The sequence below is a fragment of the Dermacentor albipictus genome, chromosome 9, assembly GCF_038994185.2.
Source record: "Dermacentor albipictus isolate Rhodes 1998 colony chromosome 9, USDA_Dalb.pri_finalv2, whole genome shotgun sequence".
Lineage (NCBI taxonomy): Eukaryota > Metazoa > Arthropoda > Arachnida > Ixodida > Ixodidae > Dermacentor > Dermacentor albipictus.
The window spans coordinates 46565191-46579711 of NC_091829.1; the positions used below are offsets into that span (position 1 = coordinate 46565191).

Genomic DNA, 14521 nt, shown 5'->3' on the forward strand with positions numbered 1-14521 from the left:
GTGGTTATACATAGCGGTCCTGAGGGCCAACACTTTGATCACTGTGCGTATTAGACGTTGTGGCGGAGAGCTACGGCGTAACTTCGATCGCACGGGTTGTTTAATGTGCATCTCATTAGCACAAGAGCGCTCTTCTTTGTTTCTTTTTTGCACTTTGCACTCGTCGGAATTCATTCGTCGCTGCCGGGAATCGATCCTGCGACCTCGTGACCAGCGGCTGGGCGCTATTACCAACGGTCACCGCGACGGATAAAGGCCGGGTTATGTCTCTGACTCCGTGAACAACTTTGTTTGCCTCTGAGGTTGCTCAAGGACCCCCGAAAGCATATAACTTATCCAGGTGTGCTAAGGAAGAGTAACTATGAGATACAGGGACAGTTATTTCGGCAACATATCATTTTCGGCGGAAGACGTTGGGATCTGAGTGGCAGTAATCTTTGAGGGATGAAATAACCGAAATTTCACTAAATAATAATTTAATTCACAACATTGGGGGTCATCCGTCTGCAGAATGGAAGCCAGCGGGTATACAAAACATGTGCTATTTGCCAGAAATCTCGTGCCTAGCGCGAGTTTCGAGGAATTCATGTGCAAGAATGCAAGCGAAATGCATTGGTCTATTTTTTTTACTCCGAAAAAAAAAAAGACGCAGTCCGCAAGGACGATGACCAGGACTACTTTTGCCCTATCAGAAAGGACGTGTACGCCACAGGATGTGCTGGAATTTCTAGACAGGATAGTTTAACGAAAACATTTGTCCTAGCAGTGCCTTTGTCGTTGCGCTTTGCGCACTTGGTGACGCGTGGTTGCTATGTGTTCCTGTGCCACGTTCCTGTGCCCTGTGCTCGACAGAATTTTTTTTTTTGTCACAGTCGCGGTCGCCTAATGAAGAGTAATTGCCTCCGATATCGGGCGGCGCGCGAACTCCGGATCTCTGAGGTCACGCCTCAGTGCGGGTAGTTCGCCCTGTAGTTGTAGGGCGGCGGTGGTTCGGGTGGCGCGGTAGGCGAAGGCATCGGCAGTGTCGACGGCTGTTGCGAGGGGGCCGCCATGTTGTGACCAGCGTGGAGTCCCATTTGCGCGTGCTGCGCCGCCTGGTGCTGGTAGTACTGCGCAGGGTACGGAGCAACGACCGGGACGGGAGGGCACGATCCTGGGCACGCGTAGGGCGCCACGCCTGGCATCGGCGGTACCATGGCCGGATGCACGACGTGCTGCTGCGTGGCCTGCGAGACGTTGGTTGAACAGCAAGTGTTGTAGTGCGGTTACCTTAGGGCCCGTATGGGGGCACTTGTTTTCCCCGCCTTCTACGTAGGACATTAAGTAGGACCTAGGTAGGACATTAGGCAGTGTAATGGCAAGAGCTTGGTGGCGCAACCCACCGCCCCGTTACAAAGGGGACGCTCATAACATCCATCCATCCATTCTCAATTTCAATTTGTTTCTGCATTTTGTAAATCAGAGATACAGGGAACAGGGTCAAGAAAAGCTTTCTCAGTCGGCAAGCTTGACAGGATCCCTGTACAAATATTTACAGACAGTCGATGGCAGCGCGACAGCGGTTGTTATCAGTAGGAGAGCATTATACAACTGATAAAAACTGTGATTCGAGCGAGAATGCAAAAATCGTCGCTTGTTGAAGGAAAAAAAAAACATTAACAAGAACACGCATTTAGTGAAATGCAAGATAAATAAAAACGTACTACATTTAACTAACTCAAAAAAGATCAGTAGGGGTACATGATAATGTAATAAAGGTGCCCTGAACCACTTCTTTATCGAAGTGTAGAATTGCATTTGAAATGAAAACAGGCTATTTCACAAATATTTGCCACAAAAAGTACTTCAATGCGTTCAGCAGACGCGGAATTGGCAATGCACCCCGTTCGCGGTGCTTCAGCTCCTGTAATGCGTTTTACTTCGAAGGACACGGCAGGGCTGGGAGTGCCTGCTCAACGTCACCGTGGCGCGGAGTTCAAGTTTGATTTTGGATGTTCACGTAGACTCCACCACTTCCGACTGCGGCACCTACAACGCGCCAAACGCAAGCCAAACGCAGTTGTCTTCGGCGAGCCGCTGTGGGCTCAGCCAGTGGACTCGTCGCGGCATCCCGCGGCGACTGCGGTATCTACGTAGCACATGGTCTCCGAGATCACCTCCGCGTGCGCAACGCGCGCGGGCGTGATCTCGGATGCCATGCGTAGCCGATCGCAGATGCATGCATCCATGCAACTGTACTGCGCATGCGCAGCGTTTGCGTTGCGCATAACAGGGCTTGAGTGCGTGCTCGCGCTCATATGCTCCAGTCTGACCGTGCTATGTGGTGCGGGCCCGCATACTTGACCGACGGATTGTAGCCACATCCAGCTTGCGCATTTTGAAGTGCTATCAATGGCTCGATACTTCATCAATACGAAGCGAACTGTGCCAAAGCGCTTAAGGAGCGACCAGGAATGAGCGCGCGCTGGCGTGTGTGTAGTCTGACCTTACGTTTCGCTTGGTTAGAGTCTAGTTGAGTGTCCTAAACTAGTCGCAATCAGAGAGACCCGACGGCGACGACACCGATATAAGTAGGGTGGCCAATTCCTACGTGGGCGGCCACGGCCGAGCGGGAGTAGACAATAGTCGGCTTCTTCCGGAAGCACGTAATTGTTACCGAAATTCGAATGCAGATTTTCGCTTGCTTCAGCCTGTTTATTAAACTGCGTCAGTGAATACACACAGTAACAGTAGGAAGAAGCGAATGATCTAAACACCCTTCTTGATTGATGTCAGCTTTCGGCCAATAGCAGGCTCGAATTAAAGCGTTCAGAAAAGAGCGAGGAGCGCGCTTCTGTTGAAGTGGGCGCGTCTGGGAGAAAGGTGACTTCGCGCTCCGCTCGCCTTTGCCGCTCGCGAGCTCCAAGCGCCGCGCACGACTGCAAAATTTGGGAGACAGAGAAAGCGGAGAGGTCGGCCTGTATCAATGTTCTGACCTGCTGCTCGGCCTTGGGGGAAGGGAAGGGGAAAGGGAGTGGAAAGGTAAAATAGAGAACGTCAATTATGAGGATGAAGATGGTGGTGAAAATCTTGCACGCTCCAAGACTCTTCAAAGTCTCTTGTCCAGTTCGCTGCCATGCAGAAATTTGGCAGAGATGTTCACAGCAGCGTATGCATTGCGCGGACAGTTTTTTCGCCAAGCCAGAAGTGTGGTTCAGGACCCCTTTAACAAAGCTACCAAAACTGCTTAGAAAATAACATTTGAAATCGCTCCATCTCATCTCGAGGAAAATTATGCTGCAAGATATTCGTTCAAAAGTCTACTTAATTGATGTCCTTTTCATATTGTTAAGTCTGCTTCCTATATGGTAAAAGCTGGTGGTGTGTTCATCGTCACATCGTCCTATTTCCACCGCACAACGACTCTCATCCTCATTTAGTGCACTTTGATTGAATATCAACACCGTTTGTCGTCATCTTTTTTTTTCTCAGTAATATTCTTGCTTCGAAACGTAAAGCAGCTCTCTAACGGGAAAAAAAAAATTGAGGTTCTAGTTAAGGCTTCTTGAAGAAGACACCATGTCCGTCCACTTGAAAAAAAAAATTAAAAAGATTTGGAACAGGAAGGGCATAACACTTTACACAGAGAGCGTGGTCACTATGGAGTTAGCAGACAGTAATTTAATTTAGTTCTTGGGTAACCGTGATTTGATTACGGGGCACGCCGTAGTGGATCCCGGATTAATTTTTGAACACTTGCTGGTTCTTTGACGTGCGCCTAAAAACCTAAGTGCGCAAGCGTTTTTTTTTTTTCTTTTGGACTTCGTCTCCATCGAAGTGCGACCGCCGCGGCCGGAATCGAGCCCGAGACCTCGAAGCTGAGCAGCGCAACGCCATAACGCACTGAATGATTAGATTAGATTATAGGGTTTTACATGCCAAAACCACTTACTGATTATGAGGCACGCCGTAGTGGAGGACTCCGGAAATTTCGACCAGCTGGGGTTCTTTAACGTGCACCTAAATCTAAGTACACGGGTGTTTTCGCATTTCGCCCCCATCGAAATGCGGCCGCCGTGGCCGGGATTCGATCCCTCGACCTCGTGCTCAGCAGCTTAACACCATAGCCACTGAGCAACCGCGGCGGGTCAACGCACTGAATGAAGCTATTTCGGCGGGTAGGCGATGGCTCGAGCGTTTCACTCGGAAGGGTCCAGCAATTGAGGCACAAATGGCTCGACGCAAGTCTTCGCCTTGTGCTGGCGATGTGCCAGATGAACCTATTCTGGCATGTCACGCTTTCGCGAAATACCGAATCCGCTTAAGTGAGAGAAATCGTGATTTTTTTTTTTTACATCGTGTGTGGTCACCCGTGAAAAAAGAAAAAAGAAAGTCCCAGTGAGTCTCCATCTCTAACTCGGGAAAACGACGCTTTGCGCATGATGCTTCCAACGAGGGTGAACACTTCAAGAAGCTTTGGCGGCTAAAATGAAGTCTCCATCTCTGCAATACTGAGTGTTCTTGCAGACTGCCACAAGGTGCGAGACAGTTAACTTGTAAAATCCGTTTGAACAGTGTGAAAATATGCGAATGTAATGCTTTTATTTTGTGCCAGATGCCCGTATCAGTTTTTCTTTTTTTAGCGAGTTTTTTTATTTTAACGAGTAGGTTGTTTGAACAGATAAGCGTTTCAGGGGGAGTTAAAGGCGCACCAAAGAGAATTAAGTTAATTGGACTGATGAAGTATTCTGTTAAAATTGTGTTTTAGTTATAATTTCGCGGCAAGAGATTCAATATTTGAAAAGCAGTTAAGGCCAACCTGCGTTTCTTGAATTTCGCGCCGAATCCCGATTGCCGGTACGTCGCTGTGATGTCACAGATTTCGAAGCGTTTCTCGTTTTAGATATTTCGGCGCAGTGTAAGATGTTGAAACTTGCTATGTTCAATGTTTGGCTTTTTAAATGATACATTGCAGTTAATGTGAACCGATAGGAAGGTAACTATAGCACATTGTAGACGCCGTCAGAATTCGTGACGTCACGACACGCGGGTGCGAGAATTTGAAAGTGGCGTCGCCACCTGTATTTCGCTTTATTGCGTCTTTTTTGAACAATTTTCTCTTTAGTGCCCCTTTGTAAAGCACTGCCATGTATTTGTGCGGGGTACGACCCCTCGGCGATGCGACCATTCAGGCGTAAGCATTGTAGGTGGCGCCGCGTGCAAGCAGTCGGGCATTGTGCAATGTTGCGCAATGTATCGTCAGTGAAGTCAAGGTTGCGTGCTGAAGTCGCAAGAGGATCAGCTGCCTCAGCTGACTCGTTTTCCGGGATATTGATGTGCGATGGGTCACCATGAAGCAAGCGGCCGCACGTACGCCGATAGTTCATCTTAGATGAGACGCGAGGTGTTCGACTTATTTGCATCGCTGGAAAAACGGAAGCGCACAACATGAACGCGGGATGCGAGCGTTTGTTCGCGTTGCGTGCTACCATCTTTTTTTCTTCAAAAGCTGTTAATATGTAAGACTACTCAAAGCAACACGCCCAGCTTTCTGCCTTAACGAATATCCCCCCCCCCCAACTCCCTGCCCCCATTGTGAGCTCTGTTTCTCGCGTGAAGGAAGGCTCTGCCGCCACTCGTACGTGATGTAAACTAATACGAAAACAATGTCCAGTGTCCGAAGAACTGCGCTGCTGAGTCTGCGGCGGATGCCTGCCATTCACTTTGGACGTTCCCTGGGACAACGACAGTCCGTGAAAGTGTACTTAGGGGTGTCAGATTGAGAGGCAACCAATTTGAGGTGTGTGAACGTTGACTCGTGTTCCAAACATTTTGGAAGTAGCTGTTGCAGTGTCTGCGTGAAACGGGCGTCCATGCTTAAATGTAATTTCGTTCCGACATTATGTTGCGTGGTAACCCAGGTGAGAAAAAAAAAACGCAAGGGAAGACTCACGAGAACGCATGGCATGCTGTTTTGAAGTCAAGTGGGCGTCTCCCAAAGCTGTCTCCGAGTGTCCCCGTTAAATACAGTGTGCCCTCTGCACCCCACGATCCCTGACCCGCAGTTTCAGAAAGGCCTCTCTAAAATTCGTTCGTGTTGCGTACACTTAATAAGCGACGTCGACTACGGCGATCGCTTACCAGAATGCGCCAGTTTGAGAATCGCCGCTCTAAAGTAAATTAGTGTAACGTACGCTTAATAAGCAACGTAGACTGTGGCGATCGCTTACCAGAATGCGTCGTCTTCTCCGTCGGTAACAGCAGCACAGGAAGACCGACGCGACCACTGCGACCACCGCGACGGCGATTCCCACGATCGCCCCGGTGGACAAGTGAGTACGCGACCGTAGGCGCTTCCCTGCATAATCGGCGTGTCGAGCATGAGAGCTAAAAATTGATTCCATCCGCAATAATAGTCATTTCACACGGTTTATGATGTCTCGATAACTTGACGATATTTATGGGTCTCCTTTTACAGCGAAGCTGTACATGGCTAGCCAATTCGTCTGTTCGTCCGTCCGTCCGTCCGTCCGTCCGTCCGTCCGTCTGTCTGTCTGTCTGTCTGTCTGTCTGTCTGTACGCCGGAAACTCCTCCAGCGCAACCCCATGCGCTCGCGCGAAAAAAAAAAAGTAAGTGCGCGATTGGTTGCGCCAGTAGTGACGTCGTTGCTCGCCGTCTCGGAGCCGAGCGCGCGCGCAGCAGTTTCTCTTCGGCTCCGAATGGGGTGGGCCACGTACTCCTTAGGAGCAGGCAGCTTTCGATAGCAACGCCGCGAGGAGAACCCAGAACTAACTTGTCTACGCCGTGCCGACGCTGCAGCCCGAGTTCAAGAACAAGCTCGTGCAGCCGAGTGCAAGCAGCAACTGCGTATACCGAGGATCCGGCAGCTTACCAAGCCGTCGTTTAATAAACCGTCGGGATTACTCCAGTGATAAACACCGGGGCCGCACGTTTCAGCTTCGCTGGTTAACCATCTGTAAGAAAGGCTTGCGTGGCGATTTCTTTTTTTACGCAACTGCCGGAAACAACGAGTTTTTTTTAAAAAAAGGAATACCGTTTGTATTGTTTCCAGGTCTAGGTAAAATTTGTAATTCTAGACCTTTACAGGCTTCACGGTAGGCCGCAAGATGCGAGCTGCAAAGCGCGGTGTCACAATAGAGAGTTTTTGCATGGCGTTACCGCTTTGCTCTTACCGTCTCCGCCACCTACCGGCTCTGCACGGGCTGCAAATAACTAAGCCGCGGGAGTTACATTTGTAATGTCCCCGAAGGGACCCTTAAGGGAATAATAAATGATGATGATGATGAACTTGACTGGCCAGCTCACTATATCAGTGGATCTTTTTTTGCGACCCACGCATTCTTCCAGAGAATTGGCAGCGTTAGACAAATCACACGACGAATAGAAGAGGTACGCGGACAAGGCGTACAAGGCGGCCCTCCAATTTACCACCCTTTCCTGTTGGGCCATCGTGTGCACATATTGTTGCGGCTAGCTTACGGAGGCGTACAGTTACGCGAGTGATATATCTGACACTACTAAATGCTTCTCTTTATTACAGGCGCCTTCTTATTTCTCTGGCGTACCGTATTCTGACCGATAACGCCAAACAATTAGTCTCGATTAGGGAATTTTCATCGATGCTGCCCTTGCCTCCTCTTGGGTACCTATCTGAGGGTTGGCAGTTGGGAAGTAGGCCCTCCGAGGGTTGTAGCGCGGCAATTTCGCATTTATTCGCGGGCTTCTTTCACGCTCGGCAAAACACTTTTATGTAGCACGCATTGAACAACAGAAAGGTGTGTCGGGAGCTTTTCTTGTTTCTCTACAATTTTATCATTGAACCGCACGCACGCACACACACACACACGCACACACACACAGGCACACACACACACGCACTCACACACACATGCACTCACACACACATGCACTCACACACACACGCGCACGCGCACACACGCGCACACACATGCACTCGCACACACACATGCACATGCGCACGCACGCACACATGCATGCACTCACGCACACATGCACTCGCGCACACATGCACTCACGCAGACATGCACTCACGCAGACATGCACTCACGCAGACATGCACTCACGCAGACATGCACTCACGCAGACATGCGCTCACGCAGACATGCGCTCACACAGACATGCACTCACACACACATGCACTCACACACACATGCACTCACACACACATGCACTCACACACACATGCACTCACACACACGTACACACACACACACACGCGCGCATTACTGAGCTTCAAAATTGTCTGTCACTTGACGCCTCTGATAGTCTCCTTTTTTATTTTCCCATGCAGTTCATGCATTTAATTATCTTTACTAATCTGAATATACAGTCCGATTCTCGGTCTCTGCCCCGAAATCGCTATTTGTCATCATGTGCGTGCAACAGCGACAGATACAGTAAAGGTGCGCTACGCTTCGATTTGGGCATTTCCCGTAATGTGAATGACTACTAGGAGCAGACCAGACATGGCCCCAACTGGAAATTCGGGTGCCCACTATGCTCGGTTTACAAATTGTAACATAATTGCAACAATTTCAGTAGGATGTCAAATGCACCTCGGTTTCCGTTACGAAAAGTACTCGGGTACGTGGTTGCAAGTTTGTTAAATTGGCGCTTCGATAGTAGAGGTTAGAATATAGCGTGGTTTATCAACGGCGAAGGAAGTTTAAAGTCTAGTTTTCCAGTTAATGAGTACATCTCGTGACCATAACAATATTACTAGGCACCATGTTGTACCCACATGATGATGCTGCGTTAGCTCGTCCTGTCTGGTGTGTCTGTTTTTCTTGGCACGATAAGTTTGCCTCCGCGCAGTCGGAAATAAATGCACGTGAACGCTCTTTCCTGGCAGCCTTTAGACGTTGACGCGTACGATCAGGGACATACAAATAAGCAAGGTATAGACTACAGCATGCATACATTTATCGGAACACATACGTAAGTAGCGAGGATAGTGTGTCATAATATTTTCGTTAATAAGTGGATATACTGTGCTTGTAAATGTTGGTGGTTTAATGGGATGAGGGGGGGGAGGTCGAGGTAGGAAAAAGATATCTTCATATGTGTCCCTAGATGACGTTCTACAGGTAGTTTTGCAAATTTAATAATGAAATCGTCATTGAACGTGTGTTATGAAACCACGAATAAGATTAAATTATACAGAATGCACTAATTTCTACTAATCAGTGCCCCTTCCTCGAGTAAGGGTGCTTCTATCGTAAGTAATGCTCGATCTAAGGTCACATCGCCGCAGGATTCTTAGATGCGGATGGACGAATGAATGAATGAATAAATAAATAAATAAGTACTTCGTGTTGTCAACAGATGCATATTACACCAAACAAATAGAATCATCTGTAGTGCAGCGCGAGTTGAAAGGCCGACAAGACTATATAGCGTTTGGTGTGACTTTTTTTCATGTTCCTGTCCGTGTCCTTTATTTACGCGCTGGTGCAATGTCCCCTTATACGAATAACCACCAATTAGCCCAGCTTTCTGCCTTAAAGGGACCCTGAAACGATTTTGGCGATTTTCTACAAACGTACTGAGTCGTTAGATTAGGTTCTGATCATTAATTGACGCATCTGAGTGCTCTGCGTAAAGCGTGTAATTTATTATAAGGTTTTAAAAATACCCATCGCTGCCGATCGCAGCGCACTGCTCGGCGAAATTTTAAGCCGCCCCTACCCATATGATGCAAATAACCCATATTACGTCACATGGGCGAGCTATCTGATTGGCTGACCAGGGCGCGTGGTCGATAATTTTTCCAACTTTATGGTGAACAAATGATGCTCGTAATAGTTGGAATGTTAGTTCATTTGTTTTTGTAAAAAGAAAATAACTTAAAGAGAATACACAAGAATAGTTTTTTAGTACACTTCAGCACTTCCGGCACACAGCAAGTGTCGTCTGCTTGTGTTACAACGTACTCCATTTTGACGAGAGCTCCGCGGTCAGAGTCGGTTTCCGTCTTTTCGCGAGCACTATGATTCGACTTTGTTGCCCTGTGGACTGCAAACCTAGCGACCTGCAAACCGCGAGTCCAGTATTAGGGCAAACGCAAGCGCAAGCGGACAGGGTCTGGCCGCTTGACTGTGCCGGGATGAGCCACGAGATGAGCAGAAGGGCAAATGTGAACGGTCTGCACGGTGCAGCCACCTGGTGGCACAGAGCTCAACCATACACAGTAGCAGCAACGAAGTGTATTCTTTGCTGCTGGTGTGTATTTTTCGCAGGAGTGTAATCATCAACACGTTGATTTATAAATGTTTAAAATGCTTTACACTTGGTTAGAGCAATATTAGCGCTTTGTTTGACTGGTTAAGCGCTGCGCCAGCAAGTGTCTGGACCGTGCAGACCGATCAGGCTGCTCACGTACGTCTACGCTAAAGTTCCTTCATCAGCTTGAGTTTATGCCTCCGGACATTTGCCGAAATGACCAGCTTGCCTGTTTTTAGCGGAGTACCGGACACGTTCAGCGCTACGACAGAATGCTCGCAACGCACGCTGCTTCGATAGCTCTCGGTCGACGGCCAAGCGGCTAGCGGAGAGGTCTCGCGCGGGAGGGGGCGTGCTCCTAAACAACCGGAAGTGAGCGATGTGACGTCGCATCGTGACGCTGAACCAGTGAAGGCGGAGCTTAGCGCCGCTCGCTCGGCGAGCGAGTTGAGGAGGACAAGCATAGCTAGGGAGGAGGGTAACTTCTAATCGCTTGCAGCTCCATTAATACGTAACGCTTCACTTAAATTGTGGTGCGAATGTTCTACTTAAGCTGTACCCTACGCGCCTACAAAATTTGTCCGAACCGTTTCAGGGGCCCTTTAAGCGCTGCGCCAGCAAGTGTCTGGACCGTGCAGACCGATCAGGCTGCTCACGTACGTCTACGCTAAAGTTCCTTCATCAGCTTGAGTTTATGCCTCCGGACATTTGCCGAAATGACCAGCTTGCCTGTTTTTAGCGGAGTACCGGACACGTTCAGCGCTACGACAGAATGCTCGCAACGCACGCTGCTTCGATAGCTCTCGGTCGACGGCCAAGCGGCTAGCGGAGAGGTCTCGCGCGGGAGGGGGCGTGCTCCTAAACAACCGGAAGTGAGCGATGTGACGTCGCATCGTGACGCTGAACCAGTGAAGGCGGAGCTTAGCGCCGCTCGCTCGGCGAGCGAGTTGAGGAGGACAAGCATAGCTAGGGAGGAGGGTAACTTCTAATCGCTTGCAGCTCCATTAATACGTAACGCTTCACTTAAATTGTGGTGCGAATGTTCTACTTAAGCTGTACCCTACGCGCCTACAAAATTTGTCCGAACCGTTTCAGGGGCCCTTTAAATGCCTTGAAAGCTACGAGCACTTGAAGAATATGGCCGGCTTACACTTGCTGTCGTAGCTTGGCTCGAACTGCCTTCTCATGGAGTCTTCCCAGTCGGTGCTCTCGGCTCCAGCCGCATCCAAGAAGAAAGTGAGGCATATACCTCCAGCAGTTGACCACAGCCGGTGATCCATGACTCTGTCGGCGAGCAGAACCTGCTTTCGGAAGGTTCACAAGTGTGAATGAATGTAGCTTGTTAACAGTCAGTGTGTAGACTTTCTTTTTTTTTTTTTCTTATAGCAAATAGCGGGTTCGATTGCTTCCGCGTCAGCCGCATTTCGTTGGGGGCTAAATTGGGGGGGGGGGGGGGGTGAAGAAAGCGCTCGTGTGCTCATATTTAGGTGCGTGTTAGAGAACCTCAGGTGGTCGAAATCGATCCGGACTCCCCCTGCTACGGTGCGCCTCGTAATCAGATCGCGGCTTTTGTCGTCTTAAACATGATTTAATTTTCTCGCCTTAACTTTTCCTTTCTCGCACTCCTCCTGTGGCATTTACGCCCCAACTCTGCCATAAAGGACGGTGGCATGTAGGCGTCTACGTATACACCGGTAAAGTTCTTTTTGCATTTCATTAAGGATCATTCTCGCCCTCCGCAGCTGACCTGTCCACCGCACTCTATGTAAACAAGCGTGACTCACAGGTGTACTGCGCAAATGCACACGTACTGCGTAACTGAAAAGACCAGTCGGAGGTTGTTTTAAGCTGTAGCTTTTCACAATGACCGGGACAAACCTGTGAGCCCATCTTCTGCAGAACTTTCTCGCAAAGATCTGCAGTACATAAATCGCTGCGTAAGCATGGCACAGAGCCGTGTTTCTTTCTTTTTCTTTTTTAACTGTGCTCTTATTCTCATTTCATCTATATCTCTTGTGTACTCATCAATTTATGGAGTCTTAAGTTTTCATTAGTTACTTTAACATGTGATACACGCATACTTTTCAAAACGTACGGAATGAAGTTCCAGAGCGAGTCACTGTAATGGGATCTCTTGTTATAAAAACTATGAAGAACATGATTAGAAAGACAACAACTGAACGAAGTGTTTACATGCAGAAATTTGCAAGTACAGTATGATGAGCGCGTCCCAATAAACAGGATCCTCAAAAAAAAAAAAAGCACACCGAGAGTGAGCAGTAACAGTGAAATGTTGAGAAATACCAGAATACACCTTCTGACATAAACTGTGAAACATGCAGGTTCAGCAGCGTTTAAGACTTCTGAACATGCTGGTAGCCTAGAATTTTAATGTGATATGGTTAGGTTAGGTTAAGTATTCCCTTGGGCTATGCAAATGCTGGCACTCGTCTGGCGAGTTGATTTGTTCGTGATTCTTTCCCTCTGTTTACGCTGCCAGTATGCATACGAACTTTATAAAACAGCATGCTTTGGTGCCTTGGCAGAGAGGACAAAGGTATTAGCCACGCATTCTTCGTTTCTTGGTTTAAATTCATGCAAACTAAATTGCGCGACTAGTTATCCTTTTACCCCTTTTGTTCCCCCTTTAAGCTTCGCCAACACATCTTCGCGATTATCCCGAATCGCTCACTGTCTTTCTTTTTTGACCTTGGTTTTTGCATATATCATGACTTGTTTACTTACAGTTCCGCTGTCCTCACGTGTCCAGTTTGAGACCAAGCGACAATCGAGGCGGGAAACTGTACGCAAGTTGACGCTCTGAATGCACCACTTTAACGACTCGCTCCGAGGGCTGTCATTGTGTAGCAATGCTCGCGGAGGGGCTTATTTCTCGCACGGTTATAGGTACGCTTATCTTGGATTTCTTCGCGCCAACAGTAACCCGAGATAGGAAGCGGTCGCCGAGTGTATATCCGTATTGTCGCGGCTGGAAAACCCGTCGTTACGTTCACGCGTCCATGTTACACGAGGTCACCTTCATCAGTGTCTAAATATCCTAAGCCCTCTCCCCCTTTTCTTTTCTCTCTCTCTTTCTTCGTTCCCTGCGACAGTCGTTAACACCGCTCTCATGCGTTCAAGGAGGTGACGTAAGCACGACAACATATTATTAGCAACACCGATGCCGGCATTTGGAGACAAGCAAGCTGGTTGGCCTTGAAAATTTCGTCGACGCGCTAATTTCGGAAAACTTCAGTCTATAAAACTGAATTTCCAACATCAAGGTCAGAAGAAAATACAGGATCCGAAGGCGGATCTGGCGCTCCGCGAACTCTTCAGGTTTCTAAAAGCTTACCAAATGCTTTCACAAAGTATTTATGCTTGTTGGTCTGAAACAGTAATGGAGTTGGCCTACGAAAGGTCAAATGCTTAACGAAATCTCGTGCGTTACGACTCAAGGATAACCCACGCTGCCATCTTATTTGTCCACTGACCACTGTATAAGCAACGCGCTAGCTGCCTGTTCCTCTCATCGAGTTTCCCAATAGGGTGGCGTTTCGGTCGTGCACACGTTGTCTCTTCGGGAACGCTTACAATTGTGTGTAACACGTTATACATTCGGCCTTGCGGATATGGTTACGAACGAATGGCGTTATCAGATAGTCACTCTACGTGAAAAGGGGAAACAGAGATGGGGACGCTGGAAGTACTCACTGAGAGACCTTGAGAATGTCTTCTCCGTCGTACTGTAGTATCCGTGTTTTAGGCAGACTTTCTCGCTCTACAAAGAGAGCAGTGACGAATCGCGTTAAAGGCAAGCATTTCGGTCAACTGCCCAGGTCAAAGGACTCGTCGAATGGCTCGCGGAGTGGCTCGCGGCTTTGACACAGTGTGAGGGCCGTTACGCGGAGCGCCTGGCAGATGTCGAGGGCGTTATCGGAACGTCAATAAAGGGGACGCGTCGCGGTGAGCAACAGCCTTGCCCCTTCGTGAAATGCGTGGAAGCCTCCTGCCGCCTTCGTTATCTGTGTGCCCTTTATTTCTGCCCGTTCTCTTCATCCGCATTTAAAACAGGGCAACAGCTTGCGTCCACCTTCCGACCTACGTCACACACCGAGTGTCGCCAAAAGCCGCTCGTATATCGCAGGGCCTGTACGCCCTGCTTTACGACGTCACGCTACTGGGGCCGACTGTCATAGAACCTAATGTGAATGCTGCCGAGTATAAGCCGCGGTGATTTGTGACGTCGCCATTTTCGTCACGTCCGTCTTGGCAGCG

General features: G+C 48.7%; 2 protein-coding genes across 5 annotated transcripts in view; both read right to left on the reverse strand.

Moving 5' to 3' along the window:
* The window catches only part of LOC135897172 (leptin receptor gene-related protein), a 416125-nt gene that overhangs the window by 262413 nt on the left and 139191 nt on the right, over nucleotides 1-14521 (reverse strand). The window lies entirely within an intron of this gene.
* Nucleotides 609-14224, reverse strand: LOC135897166 (uncharacterized). Of its 4 annotated transcripts, none has more exons than XM_065425746.2 (4): nucleotides 13958-14224; nucleotides 11394-11547; nucleotides 6210-6337; nucleotides 609-1226 (listed from the first exon to the last, which is right to left on the reverse strand). In XM_065425746.2, the coding sequence occupies exons 2-4, from the start codon at nucleotides 11521-11523 to the stop codon at nucleotides 948-950; spliced, it is 537 nt and encodes a 178-aa protein (XP_065281818.1). In that variant the 5' UTR covers nucleotides 11524-11547; nucleotides 13958-14224; the 3' UTR covers nucleotides 609-947. The 4 variants fall into 4 exon arrangements, with proteins under 4 accessions (XP_065281818.1, XP_065281815.1, XP_065281819.1 ...); XM_065425743.2 differs by having other exon boundaries at nucleotides 11394-11544; nucleotides 13958-14217; XM_065425747.2 differs by lacking the exon at nucleotides 13958-14224 and adding an exon at nucleotides 12989-13156.